General features: G+C 39.2%; 1 protein-coding gene across 3 annotated transcripts in view; it reads right to left on the reverse strand.

Moving 5' to 3' along the window:
• Nucleotides 1-20,416: 20,416 nt before the first annotated feature.
• Nucleotides 20,417-24,009, reverse strand: part of LOC306817435 (ubiquitin carboxyl-terminal hydrolase 54-like) — a 53,742-nt gene continuing 50,149 nt past the window's right edge. For 2 of the 3 annotated variants that reach the window (XM_079334292.1, XM_079334293.1), the window contains 3 exons: nucleotides 22,768-22,895; nucleotides 22,545-22,676; nucleotides 20,417-20,635 (listed from right to left, as the gene is read on the reverse strand). In XM_079334292.1, the coding sequence (XP_079190418.1) occupies nucleotides 20,549-20,635; nucleotides 22,545-22,676; nucleotides 22,768-22,895 (347 nt within the window). In that variant the 3' untranslated portion in view covers nucleotides 20,417-20,548. Of the gene's footprint in view, nucleotides 20,636-22,185; nucleotides 22,326-22,544; nucleotides 22,677-22,767; nucleotides 22,896-24,009 lie in introns of all 3 variants that reach the window. The other variant, XR_013778024.1, reaches the window with a different exon arrangement.

Consider the following 24,009-nt stretch of genomic DNA (forward strand, 5'->3'; position numbering starts at 1 on the left):
ACTGAGAGCCTGTGACTTTGTTTAATCAAAAACCAACTGTGAGCACCCTCAAAGTCACAGTACAACGCCTATGTGCCCCAGACTATGACGCAAGTGACTGCATGTGAAGGATTTCTTCTTTCCCCCACCACTGCATGCATTAATAACCCGAGGCCAGCACTATAAAGATGTCCATACGCTCCCATATACTGTAACCACTTTGATGGATTGGAACAGTTAATAGGATGCAGAGCAAAACGAAATCAAGTGAGTCTGTATGCTGGGCATATACAAAACAGAATCCACTTCAAAGAGAGAGACGAATCGCTACATGATAATGGAAATGACAGAATGAAATATAAAATGACATATAATCAATACCAGAAATAAAGGAAAGACGGTGCATAGATCAAGATGAAGCGGACAGCGTGAATGTGGATAGAAGTGTCAGATGAAGAGTGATGATGAGTTGGAAATGTATGCTTGAGTCCTGCTGAGGCCCCTGAGCTTGTCAGCAGGACAGTTAGAGTGGGATTAGGAGGGCCAAGGATTATCAACAGAATGGCAAAATGGGATCTGTCTGTTTTATCAGAATGGACCTTAATCCAGAGCTAAACCCTCGATGTCTCTGTATTCACAGGCATCAATAAATATAAATACTTACTGACATCAGTTTACCAATTACCATGATACATTTCTGAAATTACTACTGAAATGGACCTTGGACAAATCTCTGTCTTTGGGCCAACACAAGACCGACAGGTGTTTCAAAAAGAGAGAAAAGAATAATGAACTAAGCAAAAGAAAAGACAGACTGCTGATAATGGTTCATTTTCATACATCTGTTCCTTCTGCGTTCACTTTGAAAGCCACTGATAAGCATCCACCATGTGCCTAGTAATATTCTGTAATGCAAGGTGCAACATGTCACATGATGCGACATGTCACGCGTCAGGATGCTAAAACCAACAAAGAAACACTTACCCATCTCTATCCAGCACACCTGTGCAGTGCTGAAACACACAAGCATTTTCCACTCCTTTTCTTTCTTTTCCACTTTAACCTTTCCAACACAAGAGTGTACGTAACCGCTTCAGAGACCACTCCACTACTGCCCAGACATAAGCTGTTCCACTATTGGATTTTTTTTACTGCAAGGTGAAAGCTCCATTGAGTTCTGAAGTGGAAGCATCCTTTCAGTTGGTGCTTTTATCCATTTGTCTCTGACACAATGTTGTGTGACTCAAAAATGTTGCACAGATGAATTAGTACAAAACATGAAGGTATGCTTTATACATGATGCTGTTCTTTGGTTAAAGGTACACACCTACAAGCTTTTAAATCATGTGAAAGAAAAAATGGTAACTACTCAGATTACTACACCAACAATTCTTTGGGGCAGTAACGCTGATGATGGAGGGTGGAAGTTACTGATTAACTGAGAATATTTTAAAGTCATTAGATACACTTTAAACTGTCTGATTATAGCCTGAAAGTAACAAGAAATAAAAGAAAGTATTGAGAAAAATCCGGTATATCAAATCTTCAAGTGCAAAAGGTGTTTGGGATGGATAAAACCATGCTCAGCACTGTTAATCAATTGATGTTAAACTTGATGTCTTGAAATCTATATTTGTATCTGTGTCTCTGAGAAATGGTTATGAAAGTAAAAGAGGAGTTTTGTTTGATTTTTTTGGGATCAATACAAGTCTGAAGAAACAAATACTGCAAACCAATAAATATTTTATTTACTTAATTTGTTTTGAGAAAACAATTTTTGACCTTGTCTCCTTTCATTTGAGAAAGAATAGATGTGTCAGAAGCTTTCACGTTGCATAATCCGTCAGTATTTCTCAAAGAAATACTGGAACAGAAATACATTTGTATATTGAACATTACCATAAAAAAGAAACCAACAGCAATGTTAGGTGAGCGTTAAATAAGAGAGATGGCACCACATAATGCAGGTTAGACACTGGAGAAGAATTTTCTCTGTGTGTTTTTCTTTGGACCATGTGATCGTCAGCAGACCATGTTGTTCTCTGAACAACTAAACAGCAGGCGTGGGAGGGGTAGAGTGGGGAGGCTCACTAATTGTCCATTATCAATCTAAGATGGGGAAATTCATTTGAAAAAACATCATTCATGATGATCCTCAGAGTTACACGAATAGGAAAGACGTGGAGTCACAGTGACCTCGACCAACGACGTTGACCATCAACAGAGGTTTGTCCTAAAGTTGGGACAGTGGCAGGAGAGTGGTGCAAAGTGAAAAATCAATCAAGACAAGACGTCTGTGAAAAGTGTAGCAGTGCATAGCTTAGATGAACTGCGGGTGCTCCTGTAATTTTCTCACGGGAAGAAAGCGAGAATGATCTGACTTGGGTTGGTCGACTGTGATAGAATGACTCTGTAAGAAGACAAAATCTGTTTCATAAAATGCAAAGAGTTGAAAACATAGAGATTTGGGTCATGTTTTAGGTGCAAAAGTCAACTTTGTCCAAAAAATGCAAACTCAAGTACATTGCAGATACAAAGTATGATGATAAACAGTAAAATGAAGCATTTGTACTTGGCTCTACTCTTGTTGATTTGTCTGTGTTTTCCCATGAGAAAGTGTGCAGGTGAACTGACATTCGGAGGATAAAAGAAAGTCTTCTTTGTTCTAAGTCTGACGTTGGAGTGTCAGATAGCAGCGTTTCCGCTTCCTGTGGAGTCCTGTAGTCTCATTCTCCTCTCGCTGCTCAAAGCTTGTGACTAAAGATCAAGTCATGTTATGACTGAAGCCAAAATACCAAGAATTATGTCCAGTGAATATGTGGCTAAACAGACCCTCCAAAGAAATGAATCAAATCAAAGACGAGCTATTGAGCATGCAAGAAAGAAAAAAAATCGGGGTAAATTGCAGAAAAAAGTTTAATGTGATCAATGAAATTCATTGATTCTTCCATCCATCCTGTCTTTAATGCTTCTACTAGTTATCTATCTTGGTATTTTTTTCAACAGTGGTGTTTTCTTTGAGAAGAACTTATTTTTTGAACTACTTATCTTGAGGTAACAGAAGAAAGTTTTTAAAGTTAATTTGATCATGTTTAAGCACCTTCTTCACCAAAAACCTTCAGGCGTTCTGACTTTTTCGGAAGCCATCTGTGTGAAGATAAAACGAAAGCTGCTCTACTATCCTGTGACCGTGAGGACACAATCTGCAAAGCTGCTCTGAAATAAATTAACAGCTTAAGTCTTCTCTCTCCAAGCTTTCCCAGAGATGCTCTGCTCTGTGTGTGTGTGTGTGTGTGTGTGTGGGGGGGGGGGGGGGGTGGGGGGGGGGGGGGGGGGGGGGGTGGAACCCATCAAACACTGGAGTAAAGTTACAGTCTGTATTCAATCACTTAATTCAGACAACTGTTGAGTGTATTCAGTGCCATACACTAAATGTGACGGTTATTCTGTTTTAAAGTTAATAAGCTGATCGCTTTACTTTTACCTTCTCAAAAAATGAGAGTAAGTGGTTGAAGAGTTTCCTATCTTTAACATGGATTAAAATGAGGATCAAGAAGAAGCTGAACAAGCTCCCATAGCTAAAAATTAGAGGTGATCATTGAGTGATCTTAAAGGGTGAGTCTTTACAAAGGCGCCCTACGCAAACAAACAAGAGCAGGTGCATTTGACAAGTTAAAAAGGCATTTCTGATATTTTGTGAGTGTTAGAAATCAACCGCGAAGAACAAACGTAGGCGTAAGCAGAAGTGTTTTTTGCATTCAGGTGTAAAAACGACCTTCAGAGTTTGAGGCCCTCAACAAACAATGCCACTGACGAGTTGACTTAAAAGGGCATCTGGATTATTTTGTGTTATTAAGCAACCATAGGAGTAAATATAGGGCCTAAGCAGCAGTGTTCTTGTGTAAGCGTCACTGTTAGCTGTCAGTTTCGGTCATTGTTTTGGGGCAGTAATGTTAGTTAAAAGGCATGTAAGAGCGTGAAATGTAATAAATACCCAAAATGTAATAAAAAGAAATGTAACCAAACCCAAAATGTACTAACTGGTCCATAAAGTAACAAAATGCTGAACCCACATTTTGTTACATTATCAACCAGTTATTACATTTTGGGTTTTGTTACATTTTTGTTTTATAACATTTCTGGTCTTTGTTACATTTTGAGCTCGAACAAGGCAGAAAAATGTGTCTGGAGTTAACACGTTATTTTTTGGCAGGAGAAGTCGGCTCTTTTGTTTTCTCACAAGGGACAACTAACAACCTGAATCCACAATCTACTCCTCTTTGGGTTTTCTTATCAGATGGGATTCTATTTAAGAACAATATACAATACTGTATATATATATATACACACACACACACATATATGCACATTTACATATGAAATATTAAATAAAATGTTAGAAGAGTGTTTTCATTTTCCTAACTACAAACTATCTATCATGAAAAGAAGCACACTTTGACATTGAACAGTTCTGGGAAAAAAATCTCATTAAAACAAGTTGATAGGCAGAGCAGAGGATATCTTCCATGAAAAGGAAATCAAAGATTTTGTTGCACGTAACGTGAAACTATGGAAATTGCCAAACTGATCAGAAGATGTATTGCTTTTCAGGTCCCTCTACACTGATAAGAAGAGGAGAAAATCGCACAGCGTTGTGTTCGTGTTCATGTTTTCAGGAAGACAGCCTGTGTGAGTGCTAAACTTTGAAGGTAGCAGTGAATGAAGACCAGACGTCACTCAATCACAACATGTCGGCTGGTGTGTCTTCATTTGATGGACTTATGCATAAAAAAAGTATTTGGCTGCCCTGTGTGCTCCCTCACATAAAAGGCGAACAGATTAGATTAAAGTGGCATACAACAGATTAAAATGGCAGCGCGGGGGAAGTGATTTCATGCAGTTGGCAGACGAGACGAACGAGGGCATGTCAAATCTAACAAACAGCAAGTTGGACTCTTTCTCTGCGTGTATGTGTATTAAAAGAGATTAGGTGAGAGACTGAATGATGGGGAGAAAAAAAATTAATCACTGGGTTTTGGAAAGGGTACAGGAGGTTACACAGAGTGTGTGTGTGTGTGTGTATGGGGGTGAGGGCAGAATTTAAATGTAGAACAAAAATGAAAACAGAATTTAAATTTGACTTTTACTGACTCAAATAGTCGAATAAAATGACATGTCAAAGGGTTTAAAGATTTAAACAAAATGTACAAATATGTTCCAGATAAGCCTCCCTGTCTTCAGAGGGCCCTTGAAGTGAAGTATTCTGGGTCGAACGTACAGCCATGCATTGTGTGAAAGGAAGCATAGTGGTGTCATATCTGGGTATGGAGAGATTTCTGATGTTCTGTCCAAAAACATCTTGGAATAAAACAAAAGACATGGATTAAAGCTATGGACTTCACCACCTGCTCAATTTCTACAAAGTGTACACACACAAACCGCTCATCCATCGACAGTGTTTACAGTACGGCGCTGCCAGGTGTGACCCACATTCAAATGCATACAATCAAACCCCCTTCTTTCTCTGAACATGCATGCCACAGTGCTTACCATCTTATATTGAACCAGCAGATATTTTCATTTTAAATTGTTTGGTTTATTCTCTTAGTAGTTTTTTTTTTTTTTTTAAACGGTGTGTCGTTGTGGTAAATTGACACATCGTGCTCTAGGATCCGGCAAAAACAGAAAACCTTCTAAATCTGCTGAAAGAGTTGGAAATGACAGCAGGAAAGTTGCCACAGGTCGGATCAGACTATTTCAGGGTTAAGCGTTAAATCTTTACGGTTAAAAGGAATTAAAGAACAGTTTTCTTTTACATACTCTTGGCATTGAATTGAAGTGTGCAAGTGTTCTGATTGCTTTGTATGTTTTGGAAGACAGACAGAGTCTTACTTTTCTGTTTTCTCTGTATTTGGTCTTCATGTTATACAGAATAAACAAACTCAGCTTGGATGGAAGAAAGTCTTTTTAACATTCTCATCGAGCAATCATCAAGAAAACAGAGAGATATTTAAAGGATTATGTGCAGTGACAGGATTACCTTATCTCCACATGGGTTTATTAGAAAGTTCCCTTGACTTGGCTGAACTGGAGGTAACTTAAGGTCACTATGTCAAAAAAGAAAAAAAGGTGGCACATCTGTCCACCTGTGTGGGAATCAGAAATCAAATGTTAAATCTTTTTGACAGGTTCTGCATCCCTGTGGTCTTGTCATCTTTTTTTTTTTTCTTTTCAGCAAAATTAATCAACTCTAAATTGGCCCAACATACAGTATGTGGCCTTCATGCTACACACACACAGACACACAATCTTGATGGCGTCTTGCTGTTCATCCAATTATGACTGTACCATGGAGATCTGAATGAGGCGATTCAGCTGGTCAGCAAAGATGAATAGAAGCACTGATGAGGAGAGATTCATCTCTATCAAGGACTAGGAAATGCAAACAAAGCAAATTAGCGCTATGTAGCAGGAAATGTCACAGAGCACCAAAGTAAAAGTCTTAACATTCAAAGTCCCCTCACTCATTGAAAAACAAAAAGAAGTTCAATACACGTTTGCCTTTAGTAACTTCCTCCAGTATTTCAACTCATGGACAGTTTTTTTTGTCAAATTCAGATTTAAAGGATGAGTCCATAAAGTTGTGTTTTGTTCAGCTTGCATGGTAAAACGATAGCATTTACTGAAAATAAAAATGACAAGCTTAACAAAAGATCCACCTTCCATTTGTTTCACGCAATAAACCCTTTCACAAAATGATACAGGAGAGAATAAGCAGGCTGAACAATAGGCAAATAAATGAACTGTCACCTTGAGGGGGTGGTAACACATCACACATGCATTGGTGTGTTAAGTGGATGAGGAATGTAGATATTGCGCCGAGGTTCTGTCCATGTCACTTCCTAGCTGGAAGCAATACAATCAGCACAGCACGGAGTGGGCAGTGACAGTTTTCGACTCCACTGAAAGGGCAAGACAGACTTCAAGGTTTTAGATGAGTGCTGTGATGGTGCTGGGGGAAAATGAAATGCAGCACATGTGAGACTAAAGCCTTCAGGCCGTCGTAGCAGACATGGTAACAAAAGTGTGAGCAGAGCCCAAAAAGCTTTACACTCAACATTTGAGTCACATCTTGCAGGGACTAATTCAACTTATCTGGTTTCCAAAATGTACTTAAGGATGTTTCCCTCCATTCAATTACACAAATGGCTGTCATGAGTGCAACTGTTCATGTATTTCACTTTGAATGTGTGAACATAGAAACACAATAAAGTTCATATTTGGACTGAAATCTATGATCCGCTTTAATAAAGAGTAAAAGATCATCTATGATAGTAATGTTAGTTCATAGGTTTCATTAAATGTAAAATGATATATTCTATATTTATTTATTATTTGTAAATGTTTTGTAAACATATTCTCAGTATAATAGTAGGGTTAGGGTTAAGTTAAAACTGAAATCCATGCTGTTAAGTGCTGGTGTTAAGTGGCACCTTTTAGTTTTGCTAGTTATAATTAAGCTGAGTGTGAGTCCACTATATTGTCCTCTACATATAACTCACAAGCAAGTAGGGAATGACACAGACTGATTAACATGGGACAAGAGCTAAAAGTGTCATGAGAAGATGTTTGATGAGCAAAACAGTGTAAAGAATCTCTGAAGGTAAACTTTGTGTTGTGTAATTTCTGCTTCTTGCACAAAAAGCTATTCTTCCTGTGAAATGTTAAATGAATTACTGTCAGGATCAGAAACAGTAGAAATAATAAGGAAAGTACAAGTAAAGATAAGGGATTCTGACAGATAGCAGTTGAATAGTTCAAATGGAGGACTTTAACCCAGTGTTTGATTCTTACATGAAACTTGACACAAGGCATCGTCGCCTTTTGTTCAGGAGTTGATTTCTTTTGACTTAAAAACGCTTCAGACAGAATGACATACAGCAACTGAGGACGATTTATAAAACCCAAACCAATATCTTCTCCTAAACCTGAACAAGATCATGTCAAAACCTCAATAAACTTCAACCATACTTACACATACTTACTGTTTACCTGACCCTCTGGTCCTGCACATTATACAACATTGATACTTCTAGAAGCATATAAGTAAGATTAAGTATAGAGGCTTACTGTAATGTCTTTGTACTGTTGGCAGTGAATATCACACACTGCCAATCAGTTTGGCCACTCACTTAGGTCTGACCAATTTGCTCAATTTTGTTTGACATTAAAATGTAATGTCGTTTTTCACCCCTAAGGCAACTGTTTCAACCTTTCTTTTAGCGTGTTACTAATAATGTGTTCTTTTCCTGGAGCTTCTTCATGAGTGACAGGGAACCGTTAAGCTACCGACTGCATCTGGAAGGATGAAGCACGGACATACAAGGCGTTGGAGGAGGCGATAATTGAAAGGGAAAAAACCGTAGAGGATTTTAAATGCAGTATTGTAAAGAGGCACACAGTCAGTGAAAGAAGAAGTTATGGAAGAAAGAGGAAGACCGAGACATACGGTGAGAGAAAATCCTCAGAGATACAGAGTTAGGCAATGGAAGGGATCCATTATGGTTGGAGAGAGTGGATGGCCTTGGCATCAAGCATTATTGTGATGGATTAAGGGTTAGTTTCTGACTCGGGGGCTATAATAAAAGAGTTGAATACTTCCATCACACATGCTCATGCACACGCACACACACACGCACACACACACACACACACAATAACATGCAGAATGAGGGCCATGCTTAGGAGTGAAATCAAAAGCGGTGATTCTGATAATAATAATTGCAGTGATTACTGCTTGTCCGCATATCTCCCACCCATTATTCCCATGTTATTTTTTCCCTACGCTTCTCTGTAGCATGCATTAAATCTCCCCCATCTCTGCCTCTGTCAGCACACACAGCTGAGGAGGAGATTTCACCAGGAAAGAAAATACTCCCCCGTGCTTTGGATTCACAGATGGACCGCTGCAGAAAATGTCATCAAAACCCCTGAAAGGGGGGTCTGACTTTTACCCAGTCGAAATGAATACCAGGTTGATGGTTCTATGGGCATGTGCATAGAGACTTGTTAAACCACACTGCCAGGATTGGCAAAGCACTGTTGTTGTGAAGCCATGTTGGCAGATCATCAGAGGACAGAACGCTGATTTGTAAGTGAGGTTATGTGTCAAATTTGTTTCTTTTTCCCCCCCAAATGCATTCTGCAATCTCATTATCATATCCTTACCTAAACTCTATAATCCAGGTCTACACTCCCTCCCGCCCTCTATGCTCCACTAATGAAAGGCTCTGATCCAACCTTCACAACAGGGTTCTGAGACAATAACTAAACTCTTCTCTTCTGTCGCCCCCCGGTTGTGGAACAATAAAACCAAACTCCATTTGATCTACAGATTCCCTTTGCACCTTTAAGAAAAAGCTTAAGACCCAGCTCTTTCAGGAATACCTACCTTAATGATGATGGTGATGACGATGGTTTTGTTTGATAACAATGGTTTAAAGATGTTTTCCATAATGGTTAGAGCTCTCAATTACTTTCATCAATGCTGTGCTTTGCCTCTAATGCCTGTCAGCTCCTGTGTGCCCAATCGGACTCAAACCATACGTTTGCGCTTACTGACATTGTTTTCCTTTATTCAATATCATTGCTCGTGTTGCACTTACTCTCTGATGTACGTCGCTTTGGATAAAAGAGACTGCTATTGTAAATGAATTGTAGAATATTCACATTTACTTTACCCGTATTTACAACTGGAAAAGCTTTACTCTCATCAGACAAGCGGTACAATGAGTTAGCGTAAGAAAATAAACCAATGCAGTCAACTGTATTAATTATGCATTTTAAATACCCTAGAAAAAGTACATTTATTTTACTGCAACTACTTCAATACTCTGTCAGGTGACAATTATTCCTAAAATAGATTAGCATTTTCAGAACTTTGAAATTATTGTCAGTTTTCGCACATGTTCACCTGTATGTTATTTCCCCCCCATTTGTTGACACTGAATACGTGCAATTTTATCAAGCAGTAATACAATGGCTAAAATCTGTCATATGTGTTGGACTCTGTCGCTTCATCTTTTTTGTATTGTATCTTATTGCTTTCAAGTACTGCTTTCATAATAAATGAATGGAGCTTAAAAGGGAGGAAAAAATAGCACTAAAAAAGTCCATTACGCATCTAATGCTTTATCAATTTTGTTGCAAATATTTCTGGAGGTGTACTTGACAAGACAACTATTTTTGTGATTTAATATTTCAACTTTTACTGAAGCAAAAGAACTTCGAAAGTATTCTGAAAAAGATCAATAGGTGAGCAGAAGAGAAAAGAGTCAAACTAGAAAACTGAATGTTTCAGTGAGTGACTGAGTGAATGAATTGCCTTTTTAATGTGTGAATGGAGGAGAGGATGAATGACCAAGTCTGTGCACGTGCAGGCTGATTCGGAAGTCATGGTTGCTATGGTAACAGTGCTGTAAGTCTGGGGTGCTGGGGCTACATGTTTTGGTCACTGCAGAGATAAGACCATGAACTATTAAGACTTCGCGTGGTTTGTCCAGGAAGTTAAACTCGTAAACCAGCGTGAAAGTTTCAGTGCGTGAGTGTGTTAACAAGGAACAACATGTGGCTTAAGGCTTTAACTTTATGACTATGACTCATAGTTTACTTCATATTCAACTAATTCAGCCGAGTATACAGGAGGTCAGGGAAGTCAGACGAGTATAGACGGATAAATAAAAAAGGCGAGGGATTGGGGTTATAAAGGGGAAGCAGTCACGCCTGGGATGCAGCAAAGGGATGCACGAGAGGTAAAAATAACCTCAAGTTTCTATTTCTTTCCGCTATAGTCTCCTCACACTCTCCCTTCTCTGTGCTATTTTTAGCCCACGATGACTCCTGCAGTGAGCGTGAGCCTCTGTCTGGCACCGAACCCGCACGTGAGTCCACCGGCACGTGCGCCACCCTCTCCATGACAGGCAGCTCGAGCGTCAGACACGACCCACACCATCGCCCCCGGTACCGACGCCATACAGCGAAGGGAGACAATGTGGAGGAGGAGGGATATTTATAGACAGGAGAAACACGTTTACACTTTGAACATCATTACGTCAATTTGAATAAGGTTCTTTTTCAACTAGGTTTAATAACTTACTCCTTTTTATCTTGCAAGGTAGCCTATTCATATATTCAGTAGCTTAATCACTATAATCATTGAATATGTCTGAAGAATACCAGGAGGGGTTGGTTATGTAAATGTAGACTTACAAATTAAACTATTAATTCAGGGGGGTTTAGTATGGAAGCCCATTGCTGCTGCTGCTGCAAAAAAATAAAATAAAATAAAATAAAAAAAAGCACAAGAAGAAGATTTAAACAGCTGCTATATATATTGGTTTTTTTTGTGGTTGTCCATTGGTGTGGAAATCCACAGAAATCCATGTGTCTGCGACATGCTAGTGCTATTGAACTTGTCTTAAATTGAAATCAAATATCAAATCGAAGCAGTAGTTAATCACAGAGATCATAAAGATGATGTAGTGTGACGTTGTGAAATATCAATAAAGTAGGCTATGCTATCTTTTCCAGTCTAAAAAAAGTGTTCTTGTGCCTTAAAGGGATACTTCACCCATTTACATGAAGCTGTGAATCGTGAATCCAACCCTCATTTTGCCCTGAGACGAGAAAAATATGTTTTTCTTTGCCTGGAAGTTTTCTTCATGTGATGCATGACGCTTTTTGCATCACATGAAGAAAACTTTCAAGCAAAGAAAATCAAATTTTTCTCGTCTCAGGGCAAAATGAGGGCTGGATTCACGACCATTCAACACTACTACCATGTTTCTAATGATACAAAGCTTCATGCAAATGGGTGAAGTATCCCTTTAACCTAACAGAAACTTAACCTTTAAAGTTTCCATTTTCCTCTGATCCTCTGACATCGGAGAGTTATGGTTTTACTGTTACAGCCCCCCCATAATAACTTCTCATGTTGTAAATTTTATCTTCAAACAGTGTTACAGGGACTGCATTTTACACTGAGGACAGTTTATTTATATACAAACTAGGGGTGGGACTTTAACGTGTTAATTACGATTAATTAATTACAAGAAAATAACGCACAACTGTTTGTCATTGTCTGCACTAGCACTGCGCTAGCTCCGGGCTAGCTCCGCCACAAGTACAAACAAGAGGCGTTTGCAGCCCAAACTCGACAAAATGACTGACTTCAGGACCAAAATGAGTAATTCCATGTCTGATAACCTTTCAAACTCACTCGCTGATTTTGTTTTTTTGGATTTGAATCATTTTGAAAGACACCGTCAAGAACCAATGATGTCCCACTGACAGGGGTTTTATTCAGGAAAGTTACAAATAATATATTTTTGAATATTTAGAAGCCCAGTTTCTGTTTGTCTTCTTCCTAACAGAAGTGCTTCTTTAACTTTCTTTTTTTTCCACTCAAGGGTTTGAGTCACAAGATCACACGTCCTCCTGCCTGACGTGTCTAGGATTTTGCTCCTGTATTACCAGCATGTTTTCATTTGGGATCTATTACTTATCCTGGGATTTTTGAAGCTCATCGATTTTCAAAAGGGATTTTTTTGTGTTGTGGACTCGCCCATCTGGAGTTTGCACTGGCCTATAAGATCAGCAGTCGTTCTTTCCGCTTCTAGGAATCGAGCTTCCTTTTTGACATAGTATCTCCTATCAACATCTCAAGTGGTGTGTCAGATTGTAGTTGACTGGTGCGCTGTAATCTGCTTTTGTACTGCTGGATTCTGTTAATAAGGACCTTTCAGAAGTTATCTGAGCTGTTTCCTCTTTCCTCAAAGAAAAGTTTGGGATCTATAAACAATGATTTTAGCAGGAATAAGGTATTTTAAACGTCAGAAAGTGTGGGATTTATAGTGACTTTATAGAAATGTTATTCAGCTGATCACTGTGGTAAAGTGACATGTTCGCATTTGATTATGTGAACTTCTTTATATATATATATATATATATATATATATATATATATATATATATACAATTTACAATTCATCTGTCCAGTGATGAAAACTTATTTTCCAGCAGCCTCAAATCCATCCTAATTTGCTAATAAGCGCACTTAACATGCTTAAAAAGCTAATATGATAACATTTAGCATACAAACTAAAATGTAGCATGAAAGAGTTGCTATCTTTGTTTAAACCTGCAATTTTTTCCACAGAGGAGCATGCCTGACCTTTCAGCATATTTTATTCCACATCCGAGGAACTGTGAGTTATAAAGCCTTACTGTTGAGATTTATGTTTCCTTTCCCAGAAATCTGGCCTCCAGGAAAAGGTTGAGATGAACATCTTTCTATTCCATTTTCAAAGTATTTCACAACAACTTCAACATCAACATCACAAGGGCAGATACTTAATCCACAGTTAAAGGACTATAGCTCTCATTAGACAACAAGGAAGCAGAGTGCTGTCTGGTACTTGTATGGTGAACAAACTGGAAGTAGAAATAAAAATGAAAAAGGACAGATGTTTTTCTCTGCAGCTAGCTAGCCTCTCGCTGCGCTACTATAACTCTGAAGGGTACTAAACAAAGTTAGAGCTTACGTCATGCTCCTAAGTCAAAATATCGACTGTATTACTTTCCTATCGCCTCTGTGTTGGCTAGCTTAGCATTTTGAATAGTGTTGTAGGTGTGTGTTCACATGCCACTTACTGATTCTCTTCTAAACCATTGACTTAAAGAGACACATTTCTTCCACAGCCCCAAAGTGACTGTGATGGAAGCAATCAAGCACTTCCTTTCCCAGTGACTGTGGTACAAATGATTCTGTCTCCCTTGAACAAAATCCCATCATGGCTAATTGTCTCTCCTTTGTAACTCTGGCAGTCCTAAATGCTCCTGTAGAAATAGCAGAATCCCCCTATTTCTGCACCATTTTTCTTGTTACATGAAGTCTTAATTGTGGGAGTGCTTGTATGTATTTCCTACACTATTGGAGCACACCGGTGTTTGCTATCCTGGCTAACATCTTTCGCTGCATCTGTTCTCTTTCATATTCTCTTGCTCTTTGCTCCACCTTTCCTTTTCTTGTATCCGTCCATTTTCACCTGGTAATAATGTTGTTAACGTCAGTGGAGAAGCAGCATGAAGACCGTTGCTATGTTCATTGTGAGGGACTTTATTTTTGCAGTCGGTGGCTGTGACAGTACGCCAACTCGCTGAACACTAAACCAACCCTGAGAGTCATGCTTGCATATAATTGTACGTGCATTCAGAGAGGTTTTTTCATTCATTCTTGCTGTTCACATTGAGTACTCACAGCAGGCCAAATAGACCCTCAGGCCACCAGGAAATGTCCCAGTGCTCCCAACCTACAATCCGTGCCTGCTGTACTGGCATACAAGCTTTATTCATTTTAATGTAAATTTAAATATTTACCAAAACATCCAGCTTTTGCTTTAACTGTACAATCAAAGATCCTTAGTTTAAATTTATTTTAACAAAGGGCATACACACATTCACTTTTAAATAATGCCAATGTTAGCTATCTGAAATTGCCATGAATTTAATTTAGACTGAATTGATACAAATCAAGTTGGATTTATAGCCTTAAAACTGCAAAGAGAGTTTTAAATTTAAAAGTGGTTCTTGATAACAATAAAAATCTTGTACATGCTTTTAGTCATGTATTTATGTTTCATCAAAGGCTCAAAGCTTTTTCTTCTTTCAGACCGACTGCTCTTTATTCAAGTTACAAACACTCTGACAGTGGTGTTGACGTCATGGTATACAAGTGCAGGTGTTAAAGTGAATATTCTTTTCACTTCATGCTCATTCTCAAGGCTCCTGTTGAGCTTTTTCTCACCAGTTCTGTGTGCTCCAGTGGTTGGGAATAAAATGTTCTTTTGAATCTTATTTATTTTAGGTTTTTAAAAGGCTGGATCCTGTTTTTAGTTTCTGGATTAACTTCCTCTATTTTCTTCCTTCTAAATGTGAAGCCATCCTCATGTGATGCTGTTAAAAAATATTTATGGCTTCAACAGTAACCTTCTTCATTGTCCTTGAAAACTTCATGTCTTTACTTCAATTTGGAGCCAAAAGTATCAGAAGCATCTAAATGGGTGTTTAATATACACCGTTGAAAGCTTTAAAAATTAAGAGATAAATATTACGTTCTTATTACATGTGATGTCAAACAGTTAGTTGCCAAAAGCATTGCAGTTTTGTAGCTAGGATTAGTTAATGGAAAATTATTTTCAGACTTTCAAATTGCTTTTCATCAAACGTTTAAATTTTAACCATTTTAGTGTTCAGTGGACTTCTAGATCGTAACAGGCAGTTCTTCTGTCAGTTTATTTGCCTGAGTAGTTTTTTTTCTTAAAGCTCCTGAGAAACTTTATTGAATTATCTGCATCAATTTTGGCGCCCCATGTAGGCAAAGATGTGCATCTTATCCTTTTGCTGTTCCTGTCCTGTATGTTTGGAAGCCTCGTTGTCTAATGGAAAAAGTAGGCTAGCTTTCATTTTGAAAGCGTAAACAAAGGATGTTTCTATGCTGTAACTCACTTTATACAACACCCAGGCTGACTGGTTACAGTTATTGAAAATGTAAATAATAGAAACTTATCACTAATATCACTGATGGACTGGTTTGCTTTTGTAGTTCATATAAAAAGTACCAGTATTAAATTCAGCCTGCTTTATAATCAGTTATAAGGTCCTTACAGACGCTATAAAAAAACTTGGTGCAGAGGCATATTCCAGTTTCTATTACCCCTTCAGGCACTTTGAGCCATGAAAGAGCCTTCTATTGAAAGTGAGTCCTTTCAGATGTTATCTTTGTTTATTACACTAAATCTTTTTCCTGCGTTGACCTACATTTTTTTAAAACAGGCCTAAAAAAAAAAAAAAAAAAAAAAGGGAAAGCACTCCCATAAATGGAAAGATGATGCATCCCAAAAGGATGACAAGCTCTTTGATGATTGTTATGGGTCATTATTGACATTGCCCAGAATTATTCAGGTACACAATTGCTCATTTCAATACATAACAAATATACAGAAAAGTTGTTTTACAAACACTCAAAAAATGTTCCTTTAAATTCACTGAAGGCCACATTAAAAGTGATGTCGAAACTTCAGTAAAAAGCCAGAAATCATTAAAATGTGGGAGTAACAGTGCACATTGTCTGTCAGTCTCAAGATGAGAGTTAAGTGTTGCACTCAGTTGTCCAGGTGAAAAGGACATAGTGGTGTTAAAAAGGGAAAAAAGGAATGCTGGGTGTAAAGCTCAGTTTCTCACCTCTGCCTTATGGCAAATAACAGCCACTCATATAAGAGAAAAGGTTTGGAGGAGGGGGGTTTACACACGCTGTTTGATAAATTGAAAAGCACTTCTAAAGGCACCATTATTAATGCCTGTCAAACCAGTCCATAAAGGATTTCAACTCCAACATCATACGGTAGTTTTGAACATAACAATCTTTGTTTTATTCTTCCTTATATTCAGGCATTTGTTTGCACGTTTCTAGCTTCCTCATTACTTCTATCTGTTTGCCTGTGTTGGTCCTCGATGCTTCACAAACGCTGATGACATTTATTGCAGAGACGTCTGCCTCCTAGCAACGTGATTAGAAATCAAATTTACATGACTGTACAGAAACATGCAAGAGTCAAGAAAAAAAACACGATTTTGCACCCTTTGTTATTTTCTCTGTCTTTTGTGGTTTTCTATCACAAAATCACAGAGCCATTGAATGTCTATACCGGTTGAGGTGTATGTGAAAGATAGATATTGATTCATCCTCTTTTCTCTGCTCTGCAGGGATTTCTAAGGTTCTTCGTTTTCTGTGTTAAAACTGTCAAATGTGTAATTTTCACCTCCAGTTCAGAGAAAAAGGCGTGTGTGTAAGTGAAGAGTGTGTCCTTGTGTGTCAGTGATGACAGTGTCTCAATACTCCTGAATGAGTGGGCATGACTGAATAAACTGTGATGTGAAGGCATGTGGCACGAGACTGTTTCACTGCTCACATCTAGTGGTAGAAGGACAAATTGCAAGCTGACCGTCACTCATGAATTTAAACATGCATTGAAAAAACCTGCAAAGGTATGGTCTCTTTACCTGCAGCATGTAAAAGACCGACAGCATGAGAAGTTAAGACCATCAGGCCCAGACTGACGACTTCGACAGTTTAGAGGGCTGACAGTTCTGCTGTAGTAAATACTCAATGATTCATGTTTTTGACTGTAAAACGAAAGCTGGATGAGATTGCAGGATAGTACAGGACAAAATCTTCAAAAAGATAAGAGGTAATTGTTTTTCCACAAGGGGGCGCTGAATATCAGCACAAACAAAAAGTCCTTCTCAGGAGCTTTAAAATATAAAAAAAAAATAAGAAGAAAGGGGAAATAAAGGAAGCTCTTAAAACAACCACATAAGCCAAGTTACAATAAATAAAAGTGCAAAGACCTGCTGTGTCATATTCTATATCATTGTCATCCCAAATGTATTTTGGATGCAGTCAAATTATATGTGAGGTATTTATTGATACAAACATGGTGAACATACAACATAAAAACATGGTGAATCAATATTGAATTTGTTGTGTTTCTGTAGTTGAATGATTAGAAAAAAAACAACTTATAGTTGTGTCTCAGTTTAGTGTTGACACTATTTCGAAAAAAAAAGAAGGAGTTTACCTGTCACAGTTGTAACTCAGGTCCTTTAGAAACCGCAGACACACACTTTGCAAATTAATCTAACCAAGAATATGAGGTTTTAGTTCTGGTTGTGTAGTTTGTCGAACCACAGTTCTACCATGATCTCTTTTGATTGTTATCTATGGAGTCAGTTAAAAAATGACAAACAGGAAATGAAGGCAACCAATGGGCTTTTAAGTGGGAGGAAACTGGACTGTACCAATTAGGGAGTTAGGGGATGTTAACATGCAAGTGTAGAGTTGTGTGAAGTTCAATGTAGCAAATTACATTTTGCAAAACTGCAGGCATGTTTAAGACCCTATGGTATATAACGATACATCTTTGTTTATTTGCTGCTGAGTGAGTACAACTTTAGACAGATCAACCAAAAGTAGACAGCTTCCATAAAGGCTCCTTTTACTCTGGTCACACTGTTCAGGAAAAAACTGATGTTCAAGATAGAAAATTGAACAAAATCTTGTGCATCATTTTTCAGAATGATCGAGCCACTAGTTAGATGACGACTGCTTTTCTTGTCTTTCATAGATTTTTTTTGTCTGCCTGAAATATATATATATATATATATAAAAAATTAAGCAGTACATCACACGAAAACTGCTCCTGCCTTTATGTGTTCCCCCTTCACCAATCGATTTTTAGAGACTGTCAGGCTTCTTTTTTACAGATCGTGCCACAGACAAATGACAACAGACTTTGTACGGTGGTTACGCCCCCTGTGGGAGTGCATTGGTAATAACTTTATTGCAAAAATACAGGTTCCCTCTTTCCCCCGAGCAACACCACCCAGAGTTGACACGCAGTCTACAAACACCCACAAACAATGAGCCCTCTGAAGTTAATCCTCACCTCTGTCCGTCTCCTCTGCCATCACATCATTCACAAACACACACTTTCATCCTTTGGTCTACATTCATTCGCTCTCTTTCTCCAGTCTTGTTGCTCTCTTTTTGCATTCCATTGGTTAAAACATAGTAGTAGATGCAGAACAACAAAGTTCACCAGCAGCATTAAAACATGAGATCTCCTCCTCCTCCTCTCCGAGTCTCTGCCGGAGTCCATGAGAGTGCCAGAGGGCGGCTGTGTCTGCCTCCTGCACTGTCTCTGATACAGGAAATAGTGAGGGAAGGTTGATTTGCATAGCGGACTCATGCGCTACAATTGGCTACATTCTCCCACATCCAGAAACCCCCCAATAAAACAAAAGAAAAAAAATAATCTGAAGATAAATGAAAGTATAAACAGCAACTTTCTGAGTTAAGTGCCAACCTTTGGTTTAGTAACGATCAATCAACATCAGTAAATTCTTGGAGAACTTTACATTGGCCAGTTTTGTTATTTTTTTGTATTATTTCATAGACTAAAGCATATAGTAAACATACCTTACACATGTTTAACGCTCCTCAGTAAAGGGGCAATCAATATATGTTATTATAGTTCATTAATATATAATAACTGTTCATACAACTGAGGAATGGTTGACATCTCTGAAGAAGTAGCTCCCTGGCTGAAAAAATACCTCTAATACATATATATATATATATATCATATAAAGCATAATCATAGTAGACTGTCTCAGGCTGAGGATGAGCATTTTCTATTCACAACTGAGGTCTCCAAACCAGTTTCAATGAAAGTAAAATGTGAAAATTCATAAGTGCCACTAAAGTTCACCTGAGGCCGTTAAGGTAAACAAACAATCGACATCTCTCCTGCAGCTCTTCGGTCCAAAAGCCTTCAAAAAGTGCACTTCTTTCAGGTGCCCTTGTAAAGCGCACTTGAGTCGTTCCCTGTTTAAGAGAACGGTTTCCTAACCTACAATTTTCCTTCAAGACTTTCCTCCCCTTGTTGGCCTATTTCTGGTGCTACTGTTTCCTGTTTTGGAAGAAAATTAAGCAAGCGCGAATCAAAAGGAGCCAGAAGGAAGGAAAGAAAAGGAACAAGAAAAAAGAAGCACTTTTCTTGTTTAATCTCCCGGTAGAAACGGGAGAGCTGTCATTAGGTCGGCGAGCAGTTTAGGGGGGCGGAAACTCCAGCTAGACACTTGTGAAGTGCACTCCACTTCTATTTGAAATGCAGAGATGAGGAAGTACCACTTTAAAGTTTATCAATATTTCGTTAATTATCATTATCAACATTCCATAAGGTCTTATTAATTAACATACAGGTTTCATACATGAGTTTTTCTGTACATGACTTTTAGTTATTAGAAAGTTCGGTCTCGGGCGGGTTTTACTGTGCGCGCACACAGGAGAAAGAAAACAAACAAACCCCGAAAAACAAGAAGAGAAAAAATATGGCTGTCCATCTGAAATAGACCCAGTTCGGCTATGTGTGTGCGTCCAACAAGAAATGCCCGTGAAGAAAGAGGAAGAGGTGTGGCTACTTAAATAGAGCCTCTCCCCTGAGCTGAGGGTCCTGCTGAAGGAGTCTGCAGGATAATCCGGGTCCAAATCAGACCTGGTCAGAGAAGGGAAACCCTCAGAAACCTCAGGGGGAGACGAGAAACAGTCCCAGGAAGAAGGGGGGGGGGGAAGGTTGAGGTTGTAGTTTGGGGTCAGAGTGACTGCATAGACAGAATAGTAGGTCAAAGGAAAGGAAGGTAGGAAGGGAGGGAGGAAGGCAAAGAGGGTCGAAGCAAGGTGCTGCAGGCGCTGAGGGAGGCTCTACGTCAGTGCAGATGTGTGCGTGCATGTTTTTGCGTGTGCATGTTGTTTGAGAAGGAGGAGGAGGAGGAGGAGGTGGAGCAGGTTGGAGGTTATTTTGATCCTCCTGGCCCGATTCCAGGTCCGTCATAGCGAGGCTGTAGAGAACCCCTTAGCCGCTGGCCCCTCTTTGAGCCGGACAGGGTGATGTTAGTGAAGCAGAGCGGGACTCTGGTCAGAGGAGAGCTTGACCCCCGTCAAACACAGCCAGAAACTCCCTGCACCGCCCGACAGCTCCTGCACAGGAAGAGGAAGAAGAGAGAGAGCATGAGGGTGCACCTCAGAATACGCAAACAAAAGGTCATTACTGTAAATGGATTATACATTTTAAAACACTCGATTTAATAAGAAATACGATTTAGCTGTCCACAAATGTCCTGAGTTGTGCATTGATTTTTTTTTTAATTGTAAAGAGTTTGTATCTTCTTAATTGGCGAGAGCTTGCAGAGGCGTCATCACACAAGTCTGCCGCTTGAATTTTATTCCACATGATTCGATGAGTTATATTTGAATCCCATTGTCATACCCTTCGCTGAAGGAAAAACACAGACTCATTCAGGAAATAAATCAATCTCATGACTTGTTTAAAGGGAGCACATTTTCATTGAAATGATCCGTTTCAGATTCTAAAGGTCTCCTGCATCAGTTTAAGACGCGTTCCTTTAATTTACCATCCCTTCTGCGAATGAGTGCACACTAGAAGGTTATTCCAGTACAGGCTTACTGCTCTCAAAGACATTGAAACTAAGACACATTAATGTAAAACACAAGAAGCAACAACTTCCTGAAATCGGTTGCATCAACAAGCCTTCAGCTTTTTTTCCAAATGATGACGAGTAATGTTTGCTGATTCCTGATGTTTCATACCTGACTTTAAGCTCCACAGATACAAACATCATCATCATCACAGTATCCTGGTTTCTGAACATGCGTTTGTATTTGAACCTAGATTTTTTGGTTGTTTTTTTTTTACTGTGTCACAGTTTAATGGAATCAATGAGCTTCTATCTAATCCTGGTTTCTGGATGGTTGTGACGTTTGCTCGCACTGATCCTTTAAAACCTGATCATATCTCGGATAATGCTGCGCGAGTCAACATGCTCAGCGATGAAGACAAGACAGCTGTCAACAAATCCAGAAACAAGACAAATCAGATTTTAAGTGCAGCGTCACCTTGGTGATTTCTCCATTTTATTTGTAACAGATTTTTTTCCTGGTTTGCTTTTTCGTCGCAAACACTTCAGGCAGCCTCACAAATGGCTCCCACACTGACATGCTGCATGTTCATTCTGAAAAACGTTCTTTCCCGTCACCAGTGTTTCCTTTGAAGTTTGCTGTTTCTTCACTTGTTTTCTGCTCTTTTAAAATCTTTCTGCCTTTCGTTCTTGATCTTTCACGTTGATATATTTTGTATTTATTGTCTTATTTGGAAGGATATGTTTACTGAGTTGAAGAAGAACGTGCTGGTAATATCTGCAGTAAGTTTTAACTAAATTTGACACATGACAGATTTGCTGAGGGATGAAAATAAACTCTTGGCTCTCTACAGTAATCACAAATCAGTGCACTTCCCTGGGATATAGGCGTGTAAAAATAGGGGCTTAGCCTACTTTTGTGCTCAATGAGTCTAGTAATGCCAAAAAAATAAAATGTTTGCTCAAAATTGTCAAATAAATTAATGTATTTTGCTGATCAGACCTTATTTAAACCATGCACAGTCCGAGCAGTGTTAAGCAGATGACTGACACTTTAAGTATAAGGTCATGTGAGTTCAGCACAGTGTTTACCTGTGAAGCGGTGAAGGGAGGTGGTGATGAGAAGGTGTTGGTGATGAGGAGGATGAAGGAGATGATAGTGGTGGAATAGCAACAAGGACTCAGAAGAGAGGAAGTAAGCAAGGCGAGGCACTGACATCAGCCTGCTTCACCTTAGAGCGAGAAAGAGAGAGAGAGGACAGGCGAGAGAGGCAAAGAGAGGACGACAGGTTGGAGATCGAAAAAGCAGGACAAAAGGAAGAACAAGACAAACAGCGAGGAGAAGAGCACAGGGGAAAGCAATGTGTAAAGAGCCAAGGCGGGACAACAGCCAGGTGCAGTTCAACAGCAAGGCCACAAGAGGGCGGCAGAGCACTGAGAGTCACACTCACAAAGCTGCGCGTTGCAGTCAGACGGCTGCGGCGCGGGGTCACTACTGTGCCACTCAGGCTGCGTCCGATTCGTCTCAGGTTCTCCCCATCATCTGGCTCCGCCCCCAAACGCAGATCCCGCAACATCATTGGCTGCAGGGGGAGAAAATGTCTGTGAGAGCCTGGAAAATGGATCTATAGTCATTATGAGGGGTTTCTGTTGGAACGGAGATGCTTGCACTACCTTGTTGAGGTAGGTGGGGGTGCTGGTGCAGTCTGCCCCGTACACGCTCCTCTCCATGTCTGCGTTGGGGGTCTTGGAGCGAGCTTGCACTCCCACCCTGGATATGAGCCTCTCTGAGGGGCTGCAGCCTGAACACACAGACATACCAGGCTGGGGGTGAATATAAACAAGATACCCCTTCATTTTAGTGGAAAATCTTAAAGAACCTCAACTTTAAATGTGAGAAGGTCATATGGGAGACACGCTGTCCAGTTTATATATTCAATATCATTCCGTCATTTTTTATCAACACAATTCACGTTTGAGGATCAATTCATACACACATTATCCTGCAATGTGTTCTTCAAAAGTTTGGATTGTCTAGGATTCAATTTTTTTAGTCTATCTCATGAAGTGGGAGCGTAGGAGGAACAGTATGATCGAGCCTTGAGATGGAAAAAAATCTACGTTTGCTCAGAATCGCTATTTATTAGAATGTCTCGCTGGCTCTGGAGCGTGTCCCACATGCCCTCAGAGCACACTTGACTATCTTCTTTTCCCTGGTCTATAATTGAATCAAACGTTTGTTTTACAGCATGTCCAAGGCCTTTAAGATGCTTGGCCAGAAGTGTAATTAAAACAATAAAATGTAGAAAATCCACATAAAAAAATCAAAGCAGCTGGGAATTCCAGAGACCAGGTACTATTCTGTCTTTCAGTAAACTTTGTGCAAAAATACTCTGAATTAAACTGCCAATTCATTCATTTTACATTTTTAGTTTTTTATATTCCTTATTAGCTCATTGTTTATGCAGTGCATTGTTTGAGGAAAACGCATGGAGAGTACATTCAAACGTGGGGGGTGTTAAAGTGAAGACAAACTGCTTAACAGCCGCATCGCACACTGCAAACCCCAAACCTGCTTAAATAGCAGATGTGTTATTAAAGGGCAGAAGTTTCTGGCTTGTTTTCAGCAGTGAAAGTCAGAGCAACAAGGTTTAAAATAAAACGCTTATAACATGAGTTGATAGGTTCATTTACAGCCTTGTTTCTCGTAGGAATCAAATCAACGTTCATACCAAACATTCACTTAGACTAAAGCTTTCAATTTTAGCAGACAAACGATCAGTTAATTTGTCATTTGTCATCTATAAATGTCTCTTTGTTAGTACGCACTTTCCAAACCAAAGATAGTGTCTCCAAATGTATTTAAATGATTATTATGATAATCATTCTCATTTTATTTGACCTTGTGGAGCTAAG

This window comes from Symphodus melops (genome assembly GCF_947650265.1).
Source record: "Symphodus melops genome assembly, chromosome: 21".
In the NCBI taxonomy this organism is placed as follows: domain Eukaryota; kingdom Metazoa; phylum Chordata; class Actinopteri; order Labriformes; family Labridae; genus Symphodus; species Symphodus melops.